Consider the following 20162-nt stretch of genomic DNA (forward strand, 5'->3'; position numbering starts at 1 on the left):
AATAGAAGCTTAAAGGGGTCGGTATTGTTGTAAACAGTGGAACTTGACTCTAAACACATTGATGCACGAAGTCGACAATAGTTAGAGGCTATAGAGTACATAGTGGTAACGATGATAGAATAGGAAATAGTCAGAGATTAAAGATCGTATTGATTGATAAATGTGAAACAAGGATAATATATTGATTCTAGTTAGATCAATTTTTTTATTCGATTAATCCTATGTGAACCTGAGCAGTTTTTTGAGATTATTATCTTTTTAAAAAGTAAAAACACTATTTAGGCTTTTTTAAATAAAATAAAATTAGAAATATTTTTCGAAAATTCATCCTTCTTTATCTCTGTGCTTGTGGGTACCTGCCCTCCAAGTTCCAGGCAGCTTGTGGACTCATGAACGTGGTGTTGCACTGTTGCTTCCTTTGCATGCGCTGGAATCGTCATCCCTTCTCCTTTCCTCAAAGAAAAGGCGCTACGTCTACTCCTAATCAACAGTGTATGTTTAGCTATGTGGTTCAGGGAGCAGCAGCGGCACAACAGAAGTCGCCCATCCACCGACTCTTTACTGTGTGCTGCACGGTACGGCAACGTCTGGAATTAATATAAACACACACACAAAAGAAAAAAAGATGATGTGAGCTTGTGTTGTTTTGGTTTGGAAAGGTTGGCGTGGGAGTCTTGGTTTCTCTTTTGCATGAGTGGCTATAGACATTAGAGTTGTAGGAGTCATGTGTGTCAATTATTTGTTATGATGACCTTTTGTTATTATAGACTGACTTTGGGAACATAATTTATAGAGAACATATTGGTGATGAGGCAAAGGTGGAAGCATGCATAGATTTATATGGGTGGAGATGCATGATGGGGGGCTCTAAGCATGTTACCCTAACGGACATGAGCTTATAATATGCATGCAAATGGTGTATGAACGAGAAGCAAGATTCTGCAAGGTTGCAACTGGGAAAGGGTATGCTATAATTGATTGGGACTCGTAGTTCTTAGATTTGGATGCTGTCAGTGATCTTGGAGGGCAGTCATCATCATAATTAGTAACAAGTTTCACATAATAGCATCTGTAACTAAGCATGGATATGTAAGACGGCAGCTCGATCTCTGGAGTTTAGATCAAGGCTTTTACAAGATTAATGTTGAGAAGACTAGTAAACGGTTCGCAATCTTCTTCGAAGTAATATGTCGTGTTGCGAGTCCTTACTTTTCTAAAAGAAGAGAGCGATGCGGCAATTAAAGATTGACCTGTCGACACCCCAACTTCTACCAAGATCGAAGAAAAGGTGTATGTGATTGAGATACTGTTGCATTAGTGTGGGCACATCCAAACACATCCCATGTGGTGTGTCGGTGTGTCACAAGAGAACCGCATTGCATGTTAAAAGTGCATCTTACAGGTACTTACTTAGCTTATTAGAACAATATTATAAAAGGAGTTAGTTATCTGAGCCATGAGAATATTCTGACTATATTGTTTACTGATCGATCACTACCATTGCAACCGATGCATAAATATATACTTACTTTGGTCCCTCCTTTTTCGATAACTGTTCATGAATGTACTCATCCATAGTCTTACATTCTCCTGTCTCGTAGAGTTATTTAAACAGTAATAACCTGAGGTAAATCCATATTCTTAATAGAGAGCTTAAACGATGGACATCAAGGCAAGAAGCGCACGCACATAATCTTGGCCCTCAGCTTCCAATCCGAGCGCCGCCCAAGACAATGGGGAGAAACACATGTGAACAGCGTTAATTGATTCCCAGACCGCACGTTGAGAATAATTATTATTAGTCATGATATGATGTAAAAACACATTGATTTTTTGTTATCTTCTATTAAATCTGCTTTAAGAGTTGATATTTTATGCGTTAGAAAGGACCTAAAATGTGATTGGAGGACTGCTATAACATACATAGATCATTTTATTGATTGGAGCTGCAGAGGGGCTGTGCGTTATTTATATCGATATCTATAGTCAATAGAATCTGAAACAAAACCTCCAATTAAGAGTAATCTGATGGGTGTTTCAGGGTTAACGTACCTGCATAAAACCTGAGAGGAACGGTGCAGAGGGATAGATAAGCTATAGGTGATTCAGATGGAGTGTGCCACTGTTCGCACGTGTGACGTTGTCAGTGCACACGGGCCACCGCCCGCCATCAGAAGGACGTCGGCCTGAGACACGGAAGGATAGATCTCGTCTTGAGAGGTGTGCCACTCACAGATCCTTGCTCTCTGACCGACCGCACGCACTTCCGTCAGCAAGCGTGGCGGTTCGTGTTCTTATCCATCGGATACAAGACTTCAAAGCACTAGTGATCTGGGTGTGGCTTTTCACTTCGCCATGGGTGGTTGGATGTCGCGTGATATGCTTGTTGTTTTCTGTGGTCTGTGGGGGTTGCCCTGTACACAAGACTCCACACAGCGGAGCTTTGGTGCATGTCATGTCCCCCCAAGTTTTGTCCTGCATATATGGAATGATCATGTGTTACCTGTGCCTTTGGGGTAAAGCATCTTAAAAAGGAAATTCTTGGATATCTACGACCAGATTATGACGACAAAACACTCAACTTTGGAGCTACGGTAGACTGGTGTTTTTCATAAATATCATTTTGAGTCTCTTCGTTCATGTCATGAGCAGTTTTACATCTTAGCTAAGTTTGTGTCAGTGCTAGTTGTTTGTTTATGTATTTCATATGATCCGTGTCAGAAAAAGAGGAGAGAATCTCATCACCTCTGACATCGGCATTCACCAAACTGGTGATGGTTGACAATGTGCGTCACAAAGGTTTCACCTGAGTGAACCGTGAAAATAAATACTGGAGCGAACCGTGGGAAAGTATGAGGAGGCATTTCTTCCAGAAAAGGGTGAAGCGACAGGCTGCGGCTCAGGTCATACAGGTGACAGATGATTTGCCAAGAGAGATATGTGGGGTCTCTCCATGAATGGAAGTTTGGAAGAAGCCTTTAAAGACGATCACAGCATTTCATAATGCAAGCTCCACCAAGCACGTTCCTTCCATCTTCATCTGTATGTTCCTGCTGGATCCTGTCTATTTGAATTTAATGTTCTCACTGTTCTTTTCTCTTTCTTCTCTCTTCATTTCATCAAAGAAATATTATGACATCAGTTTCAGTCTACCCTATCATGCATGAACATAGTGTGATGATAATATCTCAGGGGCTTCTGAGATCAAGAAATCAAGAGCATAAATTGCAGAAAAGAAGATGTTTTTGATGTGCTGGCTGAGGAAGAAGCGGAAGGGGGACGTGAGTGGGAAGTGGGTGGGGAATCTAAAGCACATGAGGAGAGACCTCCACCCGCAATTCCCGCTCATGTGCGTTCGTAGGAGCGGCCGCGGGCCCCGTGCCTCTCACGTGCCCGTTTCCCCGACGACCCCTGCACGCTCTGCGGTCCCTTCTTTCCTGCAATCTCGTCGCTCCCATCTCCATCTCCCTCATCTTTTACTGCGCCCTAAATATTATAATAATTATTATCTAATGATCTTTTCTTTTGACGCGGGATCGGGATTAGCGCCTAATCATCATCATCTTCTACGTATATCCGCTTTAATCACACCTATTTTCGTCATAGACTTCGATTTCGTCAACGACCAACCGCGGTCAACCGCCGTACCTCACGTGATCCCCATCGCTTCGCTTCTCTTTTTTCCACCCCCCCACCACTGCGTGGACCGATCAGAGCCGTACGATCACGGCGTCGCCCGCGGTAACGCTACGGCCGAAAGCACGCGCATCGATGCGATTTAACCCGCGCGGCGCCGTGAACAAACGGGGACGTGACTGCGCCGTTAGTTACACGAGGAAACGGCGTTCTCGGGAGGGGGACGGGAGAGGAGTAAGGAGTAAATAAAAGCGAGAGGGCGGAGCAGAGAGTGGGCTAAAGGCGCGGAGTGTTGGGATCTTGGCGGAGCCTTTCGTCACCTCCTCCCCGAGGAAGGCGAAATTTCTTTGATGATTCATCCATCAATCGGATCTCTTTATCTCTGTCAACTCGATCTCAAAGTTCGATCTTTTTCATGCTACTTGGATCGGTTCTGTTCTCCTGAATGCTCTCGGCTTCCGCTGCTCCTTTGAGGGGCTCAAGGAGACGAGACGAAGTCTTTTCGTCGTGAGCCATTAATTGTTTCCCTCGATCTGGAGTAACCTGTGGCAAGAGCTTGTGGTTTCCGAGTTGAATTGTTGACGATAACTCGGAAAAGGGAGCATCTTGGAGTCGGGGAAGAAGAAGATGTATGTCTGGTGAGTGCAATGGAGCTCCAAGGTAATTAAGGCCGGTCTGAAAGTGTTCTTCTTCTTCTTATGCTTCTTTTATTTTCCCTTTGAATTCTAATAATTCTTTGAGTCTACATGATAATATACAGGGAAGAAAGTAACACATGATTTCCTGTCGCTCTCGGATTCATCTTACCAGGTCCAAGATCCGAGGTCTTCATCTCAAGGTTCTCATCTCATAACTCCACATCTCCCATTGTTCACGTAGAGTTCAGTAGAATTCTACTGTTGGCCGATGGAAATTCTCTCTTGTTCAAACTGTATTTTGCATCAAAATCTCTTCTCGGAGACTAAACCAATGCCGAAATCTCAGCTCTGTGTCTCCGTGGCTTTATAAATTCGGACACATGTTGAGTTTTTCTTGTCTTTTCTGTCTCGTGTTTTTGTTGCCAGGTTTCTTCTTGAAGACGCGGGACTTCTTGCAGCCGCTGGAGCGGGGGGAGCGCGGCGGCGAGGCGGCGGAGGGAGGAGGCGTGGCCACCGAGAGGCCAGCGGAGCGGGTGCTCCCGGGCGGGGTAGGCGCGTGCGGCGTCGGTCACGTGGCCGGCGAGGTGAAGCCGGAGAGGAGTGGGTGGGGACCGGGGCGGGGGTTCTCTATCGGGTTGGAGACCAAACCCGAACCCGATTACGGCAGCCGAAGCACCACCACCAGCTTCGGCTCTTACGCTGGCGCTGCTTGTTACACGCAGTGGGACGAAAAAGACACCGCTTCCAGAGGTAGTGTGATTCTTGATTTTTATTTTTACTACGAATCATCGTGTTTATTTCTCGATCATAATAAAAAGGACTTCAGGTTTTATGTTAATTGTTTTTTGGGTCTTATAATTAAAATTTTTTAGTTTATGTTCGCTCGGTAACGTCAGCTCTCGGTCTCCCCTGTTTCCGACGGGCCATACCGTCGGTCAAGTTCTCAGGTGAAATCTTAAATGATTTCCATCGGAGATGTTGCACGAATCTCAAGACGTTCGACCATGTCGTTTAGGCTGATGAAAGATGGAAATTATGAGAGGATGATAATGATAATCGAAAAAATAATTATTTATTTATTGTGAGTGTATTTTTCTAAATCAAATGAGGGCTATTATGCAAATATCAAAGTTTCAGGAGTCAAAATGCAAAAAGACCAGATTTATGTGGTATTCCCTCCTAATCTTTGCTTGCTCCGTCTCACTCACAGGGCAGCGGCCTTCCACGTTGGCTGCCGCCCGCGGCAGCGGCAGTTCCGGAGTCATCTGCACCACTCCAGCTGCCACCTCCTCCGGGAGGTTCGTGTCCTTCTTCTTCTCTCTCCGACTCTCTTTTATTTAGAGGCTTTCTCTTCTGAGCTGTGGGGGGCTTTTGGGACAGGCACAGCTCGGGGCCGGAGAAGAAGCGATTCATGGAGGCGGCCGTGTCGAGATCCACACGAGAATACGACGGAGTGGATGATGATGATGAGGCGGAGGTGTTTGGAATGAAAGAGGAGGGCTCCTCCTCCCGTAAAGGTAGCTCCTTGTTTTCTCCTAACTCTTTTCCACTCTTTCTGCTTCTGTGATTCCTTTTTGATTTAGTTGTTCAGCTTCTGCTGAAATTTTCTTGCTTCCCTTTCTTTTCATGAGTAAAATCATTTGATTTCTTTGTTTTGTTTGTGCTGGGACGAAGATTTGACTGTGAATGTAGATGGGAGGGTGAGCACTGCGGATCAGAGGCCAAACACACCACGGTCTAAGCATTCTGCCACTGAGCAGAGGAGAAGAAGCAAAATTAATGACAGGCAAGTCCATGTAATATAATGTTTGAGCTTTCTCCATACTTTTATGTCATGCAGTTTCCTGGTTATATAGGGTGCTATATTATATTTGGTTCACTTCAGAATAACAATATGTGGTCGAGGATCCAACAAAAGTGATTTTTTTTTTTTTTTGCATCTATATATTTGTAATACCTCATGGCCAGTTTATTGTACAACATACTTGTAGATCTTTTAGTTTTTATTTGAAGATTATTTTCAGTGAACAACAATTTAGTTAGTAAATCTTGATTAGCTATATGGGGAAAAAAAAAATCCTATCTGCTAATTGCCTATGAATTTTCCTTTGTGATAATAATGTCTGCTAGTTAGCGAGCTGCTGTTTTCAGTGCTTGATTTGTAGATGGAAACCAACCTACTTACGGAAGCACTTGCTGGAAAGTTCAGAAGAATGCTTTCCAAATAGAGGAATAAACGTCTGAATTTGGCTGAACTGTTATGAGCAAATTTGGGTTGTTCAAAATTTTCACAATTGGATTGTTCTGTCATTTGATTGACCATGTAGATTTTGCTTTATTTTTAACCTTTCCTTCTGCCAATCTGCACAATTAGGCTTCTCTTTTGTGATGTCTTTTACATTTTACATGGCTACTACATGAGATAATGAAAACTATGACTAATAAATATAGTTATACGCATTTAACAATCTTATGCACTAATGACGGCATACAAAACCGTTTTGCAGATTTCAGATACTCCGGCAGCTCATACCTCATGGTGATCAGAAGAGAGATAAAGCATCATTTCTTCTGGAGGTACACTAAATCATGCCACGAGTATGCTTCGAATGGTGTAATCCTTTCGTATTGACATTGTTTTAGCAAAATTTCCCTTCAGGTCATTGAATACATCCGCTTCTTACAAGAGAAGGTACAGAAGTATGAATTGCCATACTCGGGATGGAATCAGGATGGTGTCAAGTTAATGCCTTGGGTAGAATCATTAAGCTCAATCTATTTCGTGTAGTATTGTTTTCTTTCTAATGAGCTCATGCATATGTCTTGTTTCTTATTGTGATATTTTTCTCTGCTAAATGTTTGAAACAGAAGAACAACCAAGCGCCTGGAATTGGTTTAGCCATAGAAAATAATTCTGCTTCTCCTGCACATATATTCTTGAAGAAATCGAGTGAAGGTAGCACTCCAGTTGCACCTCCTATGCTGTCAAGTGTGCATGTTTCCCCAGCAATAGGTGTGGCTGCTGGTAACTCTTACAAGACTGCCACCAGTTTAGCAAGTAACCTGGGTACCGCAAACAATTCGTCACATCAAAGGTTATTGGCTGTTGGAAGGGAAGCAGGTGTTGCTCAGTCACAGCAGGGGTTGATTTCAAATCCAGACACCATGGTGTTCCAGGATCGACCACCGTGGTTGAGATCATGCAGCCTCACTGGTGGTGCCATTGGCAGGGATGTGATGAATGAACAAGAGGAGCTAACCGTCGATGAAGGCATGATTAGCATGTCTACTGCCTACTCCCATGGGTGCGTACAAGAGATCTATAAGTTAATTCCTTTTTGGATTACAACCTTTGATATTTCAAACAAATATTTTCTTGCGACATGTTATAGGCTTTTGTTTAATTTTGATCTGATGATTTGCTCAAACAGGCTATTGAATACTCTGAGTCAGGCATTGCAAAGCTCTGGTGTGGATCTGTCTCAAGCCAGTGTATCTGTTCAGATTAACCTTGGCAAGAGAGCAATTAATAGTAGGCCTACTGGCACAGCCACAACTTCCATTCTTAAGGTGAGAACTCTTCTATTCCTTCATCAATTCATCATTTGGACGTTGTTGTTGTTGTTGTTGTATGACTGCAATAGCATGAAGGACAAATGATCTATATTTCACTGCAATAGCATTCAACTACCCCATAATGTAACTCTTGTGCATTGGGAAAACAACTACTGATTCATCAAGACATAACTGATCCTATTTTATCTTCTTAATTTGTGTTATTGAAGGATCAGAAAGATTCAACACCTTTTTATCAAGCAATCGGGTACAGCAGGTTAGGGGAATCACAAGCACTTAAAAGACACAAAGCAGAGAACAGCTGATGTTATATTACTTCCCCATGATATTTCACTTGGATTGTTGTATTCGGGATTCAAGGGTCATTGAGGTTGATGAAAACTATTGTGCAGTCTTTCATTTGTGTCTTGTCCTTGTTTTTCCATGGAGGCTTCCATCACATCTTGTGAAGCTGCTTTATTTTACAGGCTTCCATTCACGTGCCAAGTCTCTCTTTCCTTTTTTTCACTTATCAAATGATTCTTGTTGTAAGTTCAACACCACAGATTCTAACTCGTGGCACTGTATCGCTGCGGATAAGGAAATCTCTCTTCTTTTACAACTTGTTGCATTCTGATTGCTAATGCTGTGCAGTGTTGAAATATCAATTACGATATGATCATATCCAGGAAGCTACGCTTGCAAATTGTCGACAAGCTTTATCATCATACATGTGTAATTAACATATCTGCTTTTAAGCATACAACATACTTACCACCCTTAATCTAAGGTTACAACCAAGAGGCGGCGGATTTGTTTTTTCGGGGGTGGGGGGCGGGGAACACTAGCACAGCACGAAGCGCCCGTAATGCCGGCGTCGCCGTTTTTGGTGGCGCGTGCGGCGAAGGAGCTGTGGAGCCGGCGCCGGCGTCGAACGGAAAGGTCGGGGAGGAGGAGGCCGCCGATCGGGTGGCGATGGCGAGCGGTGCTTGAGGAGGAGAGGACGGGGCTTGGAGGATAATAATAAAGCCATTGCTTCTCCTCCTGTGATCTGATGGGCGAGGGGATTTAGACCGGACCCAGCGAACCGGTCCGGGTCGAGCTCGTCTGGGTCGATCTGGACCCTAAATGGGCTTATCAGGCTGCTAATCTTCTTCGTCAGTAGGGCATTACAAAAGATTGGCTCTACAACCCATAATAAGAAGATGGCCTTGGAAGGAAGGCCCAATGGGCCTCCCAAGATAGGTCAGGTGATGTTATAAATAATTGAGCACAATCAGGTGGGATTGAGTTTGAGATCAAAGCTACAGGAAACAGGATTAGGTGAGTGATCCAAGAAATCAAACTGGTGTTTCCCAAGCACTGCACTATATCATATCTGAACCTTATCAACCCAACTTTCTTCATGTGGAGCTGTTGGACCTCACCCAAGTTAGTCTGCTCGTCCTCGTTAAGACAGCTTAGAATTAAAATTTGGCATGGTGCTTGTGAGATACAGTTTAATGATAACGTTATATTATGTCATAGATTGCTAAATTATTTTGAGTCTAATCAATCGATTTAAAATACTTAGTTGAAAATAATAATAATAATAATAATAATAATAAATTCATAAATAATATAAATTAAACTTTTTTTTATTATCAATTTCAATCTAGTATTGAGGCATAATAAAAAACTTAAATAGGAAAAGACTATCATAGTTTTGGAGCCTACTGGACTAAACCTATGTGCACTATATTATAGTTTGATTTTGACCTATGTTAGATATTGACAATGACATTAAACTCTTAAGTTATACTCCGATTTAATCTTTATATCAAGAAAATAATAAAAATTAAGATTAGTTTATATGAGTGTGATGAATACTTTTAACTTCAGTTTAAGCTGGTGGCTCAACCTCAACTTCAACATGTCAGTTATCTGATCGTGACCCTTACTCTCATGGAGCTAAAAAAGATGGAAGAACATGTAAATGCAAGGAATCCATACTGCATATAGAACTGCTTTGAGATATCGAGATTGCCAATTAACAGATTGCATCACTGAAGCATGTTGGTTTCTGAATCCTGATCCAACGATTGACAGCATGGGAAAAAGATGAACCTAAGGAAACATGACATGAAAGTAAAGGCAAACATTTTGGTATTTTGATTGACAATAAATCATTCATTGCTGGAACATCATGGAGTCACCGACTACAGAGCTAAAATGTACTGCTGATGCATGTTGCACTGACAGAAGCATCTTTGTCTCTTTTGTTTAAAGAGAGCCTGTAATGGGTACATAGAAGAAACAAATGATCACATGTATTGAGATAAATTTCAGGCCTCTGTTGGCACAAGAAAAGCAAGAGATGGACTTCTGATGTAAGCTTTAGCTTCCATGAAATAAATGTCATTTCTTCTGGGCAAGCTTTGAAGAGTTTGCTAGTTCAAACTTAGAGTTAAAAACCTCAGTCAATGATTTTTCACATGCCTGTCATATATGGTTGTTTCAAGAACACATATAGGTGGCATTTAGCAATCGAGAGCACCTGTTTTCATCATACTATCATCACATTGGCAGCCGTACCAAGGTTCTGATTCCCCAAAAGATAAGAAACCTCTTCGGAGAGCAGGTGACTCAGTGTTCTTATGTTTCAAGCTAAAATTGTATCCTAGAACCTCTGTTTAGAGTAGCCTAAACTCCAACTTCTTCTAAAACCACATAATTGACTGTTTAGATCACCAACCAGAAGACTCTTCTTCCAACATTGTTCTGTTCTTGAAGTCCATTTCTTCTCCCAATTCACCACCCTTTTGCTCCATCATTGACCACTGACTTAAGTGTCTGCAAAAACAAAGTTTAGACCCCATCATAACAAGGCACTGCCACATATTTAAGTACTGGTGGACCTACAGAACTAATATTAGAGAAAGATAGACTACAGTGCAGTTTCATTCAACCTTAGGAGAATTGATTCAGTCTATGTCCACCCACCATCCAAGTCAAGCATTAATTTACTTTAGAATTGAATAATGCTCAATTGAAAACGAAGCATGAGATAATGACCATGTAATATCTAGAACAACTTAGAAAGGTTTAGGCTGAACATACACACAGTTTAAGTTTGATATAGTACTTAGTATTTAGCATGTGGAAGCTCAGGGTGGCTTAAGCAGTAGCTACTCTACCATGTACCTCATGTGTAAACAATGTTGGCTATAGCTAAATGTAACAATGAGTAGGAAAAGGAATTTTTATCAGATAAGACTTCATGCATCTCACATGTTTATTCCACGAGTTAAATCAGCAATCATGTGTGCACCATATAAATGGGGTTTCATTGTAACCAAACATTGTAATGTCCACACATAAAATGATTCCAAGTTCTTGTAATGACCATATGCTAAGGCCTTTAATTTGCCTGGTTTCCTAATTTATAGGTAGAAACAAGCATTTCTGAATGTATAGATGCATCTGAATGAGCACACACCAACATGAGGAAATGAGAGATCTTAGGGGGTAGAACATGATGGAAAAACTTGAATATGAGTGATTTTTCATGACAAAATTTGCAGAGGCAGAGATAGAACTTCCACAACCTAAATCCATAGAAACACTAAAACCTCTCAATTTCAATCTCCTGTTTCGTACATACTGATTCATGTTGCGTGAAGCAGGCTTCCCCTCTCTCCCCATTCCCCTTTCTCCCGTTCACCCTTCTATACAAGCATTTATTTGGAGAATATTAACAAAAAAATCTACTGTATAAATTTGTACTCACCAGCTGCATCAGAAAAGACACGCAACTTGCTAACCTCTTTGGTTTGTATCCTCCTGGGAAGGAAACCATCCAGCATTATCATCAGTTGATCCAATGGTTACCTTCATAAAGGTTTCAAATCAATGCCATTCTTGGAAAGAACAGCTATACAGGAATGGTGTCATCTCAATGAATTCATGAAGTCGATGGTTTATCAGGCTGTGGGAGACACTCTTGGGGGTTTGCATAGAAATAATCTTCTTCCTTGGGCCTGTCAGGAATCACCACTCTCCTGGTGGGGCTTCCCATTCGATCAGCATGAGTTGCCTTAACTGATAAAGAGAATTCATCCCAACTTAAAGTACCATTGTTGTACTCATCTATCAGATCAACCAGGAGCCTTCTGTCCAATAAGATTGTCTTCCTGAAGCCCAAGTACCTGAAAGTGTGCATAATATGGACAGGTCTTAATTGCCAAGAGTCTGGAACACAGAAGGAATTTGTACATTATCAATTTGTACGAGTCATGTGGACCTGATAGAAGTTAGTCTGCCCACCAACAATATCAAACTTAAATTGATACTTTGATGATTTCATAAAAGGATTGTGTATTGTACCTGCGATGACCTTCAACGACTTTAGCCATGTTACCATCATATGTAGGAATGAAGATATCACTCTCTAACGAAACCAAGTAATCCAATGCTGCCATTTGTGATGAGTGATTCTGGAAGTATCTAAGATCAGAAGGTCCCAGTAAAGTTTCCTTTTTTACCTAATTCATACAGACAACCAGTAATGAATTACATTAAAACAATATTACAATCATAAATAATTAAAGATGAATAACTGCAGCCAATACTGACCACTTTTGGATAAGCAGCAAAAAGAGCAGCCATTCTCCTGTCTCCACCATATATCTCTCCAGCTGCGATATATATTTGAACATTGCGATCAATATCCAGTGCCCTCAATACCAAAGTGGTTTCTTCTGGTGTTAAAGGACAGAGACCATCTTTTCTTTTTTTGTCAGAGTTGATGACTTTTTCTTTCCACCAGGGATAAGCATATCTGTATTAAAAAAAGAAAGAGCCACGCAAAGGGGATGAGATTATCCTTACTAATCCAATGTTGAAATCCTGACAAAAGGTAATTGCAAAGGGATGTTCATCTTTTACCTCATTCTTGTCAATTCATCTGCTTCTTCATCAGTGCAATCGTGAGTACATCCAGAGAAGGCCAACATGTCCATTTCATATCGTAAATGGAGAACAAGAAAAAGGCCATTCTGTTGCAGAATTTTAATTATTCTTCTGCCCAATTCTTCAATTTGAGGAGTGAATCTAAGAAAAGCATAATTTACTCTGCAGCGTAACTTTTGTATCTCTAATGGTAGACCATTGTTAGCTAGCCGAGCATCTGTTTTATTCAAATGAACGACCTTGTGCTTCCGTATCAAAGGAAGAACCTGGTTGCCAGAAAAACAGATTATCAGCTTTACTAGTGACTCAAGATCATACGTCGATACATTTGTTTTTGCTTATTCCCATAGATGCATACCAACCTGATTTTGGTAATAAGCGATATCAGACCAACTAACAGGTGGCATCGAATAAAACATTCCCAGCTCAACCCTTGTTTTTAACCTAGGTGGCAATTCTTTCAATATCCGGACCTCATCTCTCAAAGAAGTGATAAAATGATCGAGGTCGAATATGTCCTGGAATTCACTGTCATTAAAGAAAATTCTGTTATTCTAGCAAAAAGAAGTAATAATTAGTTTTTTTTCCTAAAAATGAAAGAAACTCATCAACATGTTAAAACCAAGATACTGAAGAATTTTAAACTGAAAATAAAAAACATACCTAGGGTCATTCCAAAAAGAGGTCTTGTCCAACTCTGGTACTATGAGTGTCACATTCAAATATCTCGCAATAGCAACCATGTCACAGATCTGAAAGGAGAAAACTGTAGGATGAGAATCTATATGCAGCCAGTTTCACTTTAACAATCACTTGGGCGATATTGCAAATAAAATAACGAGCACCTAAATTCCTGAAATTGAATATTGATGGTTTCATAAAGCCTTACCGCTGATCGCATTTGATTAAGCCCACCATTGCATGAAACCATCAGGTACCCATTATTTTTGTAGATTCCTAATGACAGAAACATTCAAGATTCAGATGAGAAACTGCAGATATTGACAAACAAAAACCACATTTCTTTCTGCACTACAAGTTGAATAAGCACTAGATTTAGCAGAGATAAGAAAGATCACACTATAGAAAGATAAAAACTTCAGATGAAACCCAATTATAATAGAAAATAGGAAGAATTTTGAAATAGGTGTTGTGGATTCAGCACCCAAGGACTTAGATGAAGTATGAGATAAGGTAAAATGCCGGGAACTGAACAGAGAACAGGAAGCATGGACAACCGAAATGATGATGGGACACCTTTTTGCTCAATTAATTTGTTGATCGTCTAACAGAGTAAAATTGCCAACCAACTTAAGTACAAGCTATATATTGATTTCCCTTAGGTGGCATAGAAACTTGATTAGCAATTAGTATAGTGGAGGCAATCATCAAAGAAAAAATGAAACCAAGTATTCCATATAATTACAAGGAGAAATTTTAGAAAGAATGTCAGAATTTCATATAAGTTAAAGATACCCACAAATTAGCATAAAACAGGCAAAAGAAGTCGTAGCAACTGTATGATATGGTTATAATTTCAAACTGCTTGGTCAAAGATGTTAAAAGAAGAAGTTATAAACAAAGTCAAGGAATAAACAAAAAATTACGATGCAATGAACACAGTTTTAATTGCATAACAAGCAACATATGAAAAGTTCATGATGAGCAGAAAGAACACACTTTTGGGTGGCAGAACGATTTTCTCGACGGCTGTAGAGGCTTGTTTCACCAGAAGCGGCGACTCCGATGGGGTGAAGCAAGAGGGCCATCCTTTCAAGACCCTCGGCCTCCATATCTCCCCTAATGCCATCAGGTGGAGAACGCACGTCCACAATAACACCACCGCTGTCATCCGGATCACCCAAAGCTTCATCTTCGGCCTCGACACTATCGTGCTCTGCAGCTTGTCCGTGCTCGACTCGCTTACCCCGGGCTTCAGATCAATCTATCTCTCCCCCGAGGAGTGAGATCCTGTTGTCCTTTCTAACCGGCACATCCCTTGGATCCAAAGAGCTCTCTCTCTCTCTCTCTCTCTCTCTTATTAATGGAAAGAGAATACTTAGATTCGATCCCTTAGCATCTGCTCCACAAACCTTCAAGATCTTTTAAACTGATTCTTCCACTCAATGCAGCTGCACACAGCGAATCAGAATCCTTAAACGCCTCAAATTCTATCAGAATTGAAGACGTCTCCACCGACTACCCTATTTTTTATGCACATAAAAAAAAAACACACACACACATACACACACAAAAATCAGCTCAAACACCGATTCCGAGCTTAAATAACAGTAAAAGACTTGCTAAAATACCGACCATTGTATCACTTCAAGCCAACTCTCCCACAGTTTTCCTCCCCGACTAGGAGATCAAACAAAGGCGTCACCTGATTTCTTTCCAGAAGCAAGCCACAAAGACCGTCGATTACTCCCAGAAAGACGCCTAAAAGTCCCGTTCTTTCTACAGTTTCCAGATCCGAAGGCCAAGTGTGGCGATTTAGAGGATGTATTTGAATGGAGAGATCAGCGCTGGGCGGTGATTTCACGGGAGCGAGAGAAGGATTCGAGGGAGGGATCGGCGGCCTCTTGGATCATCCCCGTTTTATACACGGGATGGAGAGAGAGAGAGAGAGAGAGAGAGAGGCGGGAGCACTCGAGTCGAGGGGACGTCGGTGGGGTTTGATGTACGTATAAATGCCTCGAGCGCCTAGTCCTCCACCTCAACTGCGGTTAAATCCTAACCCTCGACCGTCGAACGCGGCGCACCAATTACGGCCGCCAGCTCACCTGCTTTGCGGGCCCCAAGTACATCTTAATCGAACAAACGGAGGCGTGGCGAAAGCAAGGGTCGTGAGCATGAACCGCATCACATTTAGCATGGATGGCCACGATCCAACGCCTTTGGCGAGCCGAATCAAGGAACGGTCTAGATGGTGGGACGATGAAATGGACGGCCGACATCTCGCGGGGGGGATTTGTGTTCTCCGTGGCGTCGTTAAGTCTCCCGTCGGCGTTAGATGATGACGGCTCCGTGTCAGAACGGGCGAGCGGATCACAGACTGTCACGTCACACTTTAATTTTCGCATTTTAATCTCCCTCTCTCTTTTTTTATTTGTGTAGTAACGACGTTTCCTTACGAAAAAAACGTTCCTTGGAGGGTGACAAATGAAGCCGACGTTTCGAAGAAAGCAAATGTGTTTATTATCGATTCGAATGTATCTTATCTTAATAATAGACGATGAGGGTAATAATGACGATAAGACTTGGATTGACGTCAGTCAGATGACACCTCGCGCCTCTGTTAACCTAACAGTACTTGGTCAACACAGACCAAAACACCGACCGAGGCACATTAACATCCTGCTCAGGCTCGATCCTTCACGCCATGCCAACGTCGATGTCAGACGTTACCAGAAGTACGATCCTGCTCCCTGCAAGCGGGCACATCAGGCAACGGTAACCTTCATTATAAAGACCCTCGCGCTCCGAGGAAATAGGGAGGAGGGAAGACAACCAAAAAAACCCCCTGCGACTATTCACTAACTTGATTGTCGGAGGGGTCGGGCCAAGCTCTCCCGACCCGACCTGTGTGTAGGTGCGAAGACGGAGGCCTCCCACTAAACGTCCAGACGTGGAGCCCCATCTCGGAGGAAACGGTGACCCCTTCGCGATTGGACCACCGCAATCGGTCTTCTGCAGTCTCAAGGGTCGTCCCAGGAAGATCCCCCATCATTCAGACTCGAACTAAGCCGCGTCAGCCCTAAGGCCACGACTTAAAGTTGTTTACACTAACATTTTTGGTGCTAGAAGGAGGGCCCGAATGACAAGGGATCGCCCAATCGACTCAGACAAACCCGTAGTTAAGGGGCCTCCCCCGGTCGGAGCTCCGGGGGAACACAGGATCAGACAGTCCCCCCGAACTACTAACTCCCCTCTTTAGATGCATACGATGGCTCCACCGACCCAGCGAACCATGTCGTTGCTTTTCGTGCCTAGATGGCACTGTATGGAACCTTTGATGCTTTGATGTGCAGGGCGTTTTCCACAACTCTGAGAGGGCCAGCCCGCACGTGGTACAGCGGCCTGAAGACCGGGACGATCGCCTCCTTTGACCAGCTCGTCAAGGATTCGAACTTAACTTTCTGGCCTATGCTCGGTCGAAACCTTCCGTTGCACTACTCCTCGAACTCAACCAGAGGGAGGACGAGCCCCTCTCCCATTTTGTGAATCGTTTTGCAACACAAATCCGGGGATTACCGGATGCTCATCCCTCTTTGTTAATGCAGGTGTTTATGATAGGCTTGCGACCTTCCAGATTCTTCTAGTCCCTCGTGGAGCGACCCTCCACCGCGGTACCTGAGATGCTTCAACGGGGGAACCAGTTCATCGCGGCCGAGGCCTGGATGGTCGGGAAGTGGGGGGAGCACAAGAGGGTCAGGCCGGAGCCGACCCGGGGACAACAGTCCGCCACGCCGAGGCATAGGTCGGACCGACCTGACCCGCTGGCGTTGAGGTCCCCGTTACCCCTTTTGGGCGCATCCTGAATGGAGATATTTCTCCAAATAAGGGAGAAGGGGCTACTCCGAGCCCCCAACCCAATGAAAAGCCCGCGGGAACTCACTGACCAGTCGAAATATTACCGTTTCCACCGGCAAAACGGGCATGATACTGAGGAGTGCCGCGAGCTGAAGTGGCAAATCAAGGAGCTCGTCTACAGAGGACACCTCAATCGGTACATCCGACGGAGTAGGGAACTTTCGCCCCATCCGGAGGGCCCCGTTGAACGCCAAATCGATGTCATCATGGGCGGCCCAGCATCTGGAGGAAACAGTATGTCCGGAAGGAAGGCGTATGCCCGCTTCATCAATACCGATCCTCCCAAACGCGGCCCCGATCCTGAGGTCGCGTTCCCCCCCGAGGGTGCTGAGCGATCGGAGCATGACGATGCACTTGTAATAACGACCAGGATAGCTAACACCCAGGTGAAGAGGGTCATGATCGACACGGGGAGCTCAGCCGACGTGCTATATCTGGATGCTTTTTAGAAGCTCGGATTAGCTAAAGGAGCCTTGGAACCTATGTGCACGGCGCTCACAGGGTTCACCGGCGACTCAATTTCGCCGCTGGGAGCGGTCACTTTGCCCCTGACTTTGGGAGCGCCGCCAAGATCCAAGACGGTGATGTCTACCTTTTTAGTGGTGGATCTCCCCACTGCACACAACGCCATCCTCAGCCGCCCCACCCTCAACAAGATTAGAGCCATAGTCTCCACTTACCACCAAATGGTGAAGTTCCCGACCCACGCTGGGGCCGGGGAAGTTCGGGGAAACCCCCGTGAATCCAGGCGGTGTTACTTGACAACAGTCTCACTGCACAAAAGGGGGAGGGCCGAACAACCCCTGGGGGACCCTCGGGAAATGAAGAAGCTGACCCAACATCCCGAGCCGACGGCCCCCACTTGCGAAGCATCGTTGTCAAAGGACCGCCCAGATCGGACGATCAGAATCTGGTCGGAGCTCCCTGAATAAGAGCAGAAGCAACTTGTTGGCTTCCTGCAAGACAACGCCGACGTCTTTGCTTGGTCGCCATCCAACATGACGGGCGTCGACCCAAAAACTGCCCAACATTACCTAAACATCTCGCCTGACGCTCGACCAGTGAAGCAGAAGCCCCAACAACATGCTCCTGACAGGCAACTGGCTATCCGTGAAGAGGTGGAGCAGCTCTTGGCGGCAGACTTCATAAAAGAAGTCAAGTACCCGCGATGGCTATCTAATGTAGTCCTCGTGAAGAAATATAATGGGAGCTGAAGGATGTGTGTTGACTACACCAGTCTCAATCGTGCATGCCCGAAAGACTGCTATCCCCTCCCGAGGATCGACCAGTTGGTCGATGCGACCGCCGGGCATGCTCGCCTTTCGTTCATGGACGCCTTCTCTGGCTACAACCAGATTAGGATGGCGCCCGAGGACCAAGAGCACACGACCTTCCTCACTGATCTAGGGGTGTATTTCTACAAAGTTATGTCGTTCGGGCTGAAGAATGTGGGTGCTACCTATCAGAGAGCCGTGAACAAGATGTTCGCCCAACAGATCGGGTGGAACATAGAAGTTTACATTGATGACATGATCGTGAAGAGCCGTACGACGATGGACCACTTGATCGACTTGGCCGAAACGTTCGCCACGTTGCGAAGATACGGGCTGCGACTCAACCCTACCAAGTGTGCTTTTGGCGTTAGCTCAGGAAGATTCCTCGGGTTCATCGTCCACGAGAGGGGAATCGACGCCAACCCGGAAAAGGTCCAGGCGATCATCGGTATGCAAACCCCTCGGACAATCAAGGACTTACAGCGACTTAACGGGAGGCTCGCTGCCCTATCCCGATCTGGTGATCGTTGCCTCCCCTTCTTCCGGGCGCTGAAGAACCCGAAGAACTTCCAATGGACGACACAGTGCGAAGAAGCTTTTGAACAAGTCAAACAACACTTGGCCAACCTCCCCCGCCTTGCCTCGGTCTCGTTTGGGGAAAAGCTCAGTATCTACCTAGCTACCTCCTGGCACGCGGTCAGCTCTGTCCTGACCAAAGAAGCCTCCGGTGAACAACTACCGGTCTACTACATCAGCCACGTCCTGAATGGGCCTGAGGAGCGGTACCCGCCAATCGAAAGGCTTGCTCTGGCGCTCGTACTGGTAGCCCGAAAGTTGTGCCCCTACTTCCAAGCCCATCTGATTGAGGTAATCACCGACCAACTACTCCGGCAAGTTTTATCTAAATTCGATGTTGCAGGTCGGCTCCTCAAGTGGTCGGTAGAGCTTGGAGAGTTCGACATACACTACGTACCGAGGACTGCCATCAAAGCCCAGTCGATAGCCGACTTCATCTCGGAACTCGCTCAAATTAAGGACGAGGGTTCCGAGCAGTCTGGGGAAGCATGGGTCCTGCACGTGGACAGATCGACTACCTCAAGTGGCGCGGGCGCGGGACTAGTGTTATCAGCCCCCGACGGACGCTCATTCGAACGCTCCTTCCGCTTCAGGTTTCAAGCTACCAACAATGAAGCCGAATATGAGGCACTCCTGGCAGGACTCAGGTTAGCCCTCGAGATGCAAGTGAATGCCATCCACGTCCTCACCGATTCGCGGCTGGTAGCCGAGCAAATCAACGGCGGGTACGAGGCCAGGAAACCAACCATGGCAAAGTACCTGGCGGAGGTAAAAAGCCTAACCTCCGACTTCTCTCACTTCACGATATCTAGGGTGCCGAGGAGTCAGAATGAGCGAGCCGATGAGCTGGCTAAATTGGCCTCAAGGTTGGACCCCAAAACCCAGCCCGAGATTGAAGAGCTCCCCTTTCGCGCTATCTCGGTCTCGATTGTGTCTT

General features: G+C 44.5%; 2 protein-coding genes and 1 pseudogene across 5 annotated transcripts; 2 read left to right on the forward strand and 1 right to left on the reverse strand.

The window, feature by feature from the left end:
- The first annotated feature begins 3923 nt into the window (after positions 1-3923).
- LOC103998317 (transcription factor BIM1) lies at positions 3924-8451 on the forward strand. Of its 3 annotated transcripts, none has more exons than XM_009419761.3 (11): positions 3924-4296; positions 4397-4474; positions 4701-5024; positions 5485-5572; positions 5655-5791; positions 5949-6060; positions 6782-6851; positions 6934-7029; positions 7143-7579; positions 7706-7844; positions 8060-8451. In XM_009419761.3, the coding sequence occupies exons 1-11, from the start codon at positions 4284-4286 to the stop codon at positions 8153-8155; spliced, it is 1590 nt and encodes a 529-aa protein (XP_009418036.3). In that variant the 5' UTR covers positions 3924-4283; the 3' UTR covers positions 8156-8451. The 3 variants fall into 3 exon arrangements, with proteins under 3 accessions (XP_009418036.3, XP_065022507.1, XP_018686804.2); XM_065166435.1 differs by having other exon boundaries at positions 8066-8451; XM_018831259.2 differs by having other exon boundaries at positions 3924-4274.
- A 1542-nt stretch (positions 8452-9993) lies between these two features.
- On the reverse strand, positions 9994-15435 carry LOC135649428 (rhamnogalacturonan I rhamnosyltransferase 1-like; annotated as a pseudogene). Its single transcript, XR_010501264.1, has 9 exons — positions 15096-15435; positions 14460-14983; positions 13669-13736; positions 13443-13531; positions 13142-13307; positions 12756-13045; positions 12444-12648; positions 12195-12352; positions 9994-12016 (listed from the first exon to the last, which is right to left on the reverse strand). The product of XR_010501264.1 is annotated as a rhamnogalacturonan I rhamnosyltransferase 1-like (transcript).
- Positions 15436-17323: 1888 nt separating this feature from the next.
- Positions 17324-17824, forward strand: LOC135649033 (uncharacterized). The gene has a single exon (XM_065167129.1). The coding sequence runs from the start codon at positions 17324-17326 to the stop codon at positions 17822-17824; it is 501 nt and encodes a 166-aa protein (XP_065023201.1).
- Positions 17825-20162: the final 2338 nt, after the last annotated feature.

This window comes from Musa acuminata, chromosome BXJ3-9 (genome assembly GCF_036884655.1).
Source record: "Musa acuminata AAA Group cultivar baxijiao chromosome BXJ3-9, Cavendish_Baxijiao_AAA, whole genome shotgun sequence".
Taxonomy (NCBI): Eukaryota; Viridiplantae; Streptophyta; class Magnoliopsida; order Zingiberales; family Musaceae; genus Musa; species Musa acuminata.

What these genes read in the sequence shown, in the direction of transcription:
- LOC103998317 (XM_009419761.3), top strand. An exon ending in AAAAGACACCGCTTCCAGAG is followed by an intron (nt 5,025 to 5,484) that starts GTAGTGTGATTC and finishes TCTCACTCACAG; the next exon opens with GGCAGCGGCCTTCCACGTTG. An exon ending in AAGCATCATTTCTTCTGGAG is followed by an intron (nt 6,852 to 6,933) that starts GTACACTAAATC and finishes ATTTCCCTTCAG; the next exon opens with GTCATTGAATACATCCGCTT.
- LOC135649033 (XM_065167129.1), top strand. Translation starts at nt 17,324, where the DNA reads ATGGAGATATTTCTCCAAATAAGGGAGAAGGGGCTACTCCGAGCCCCC.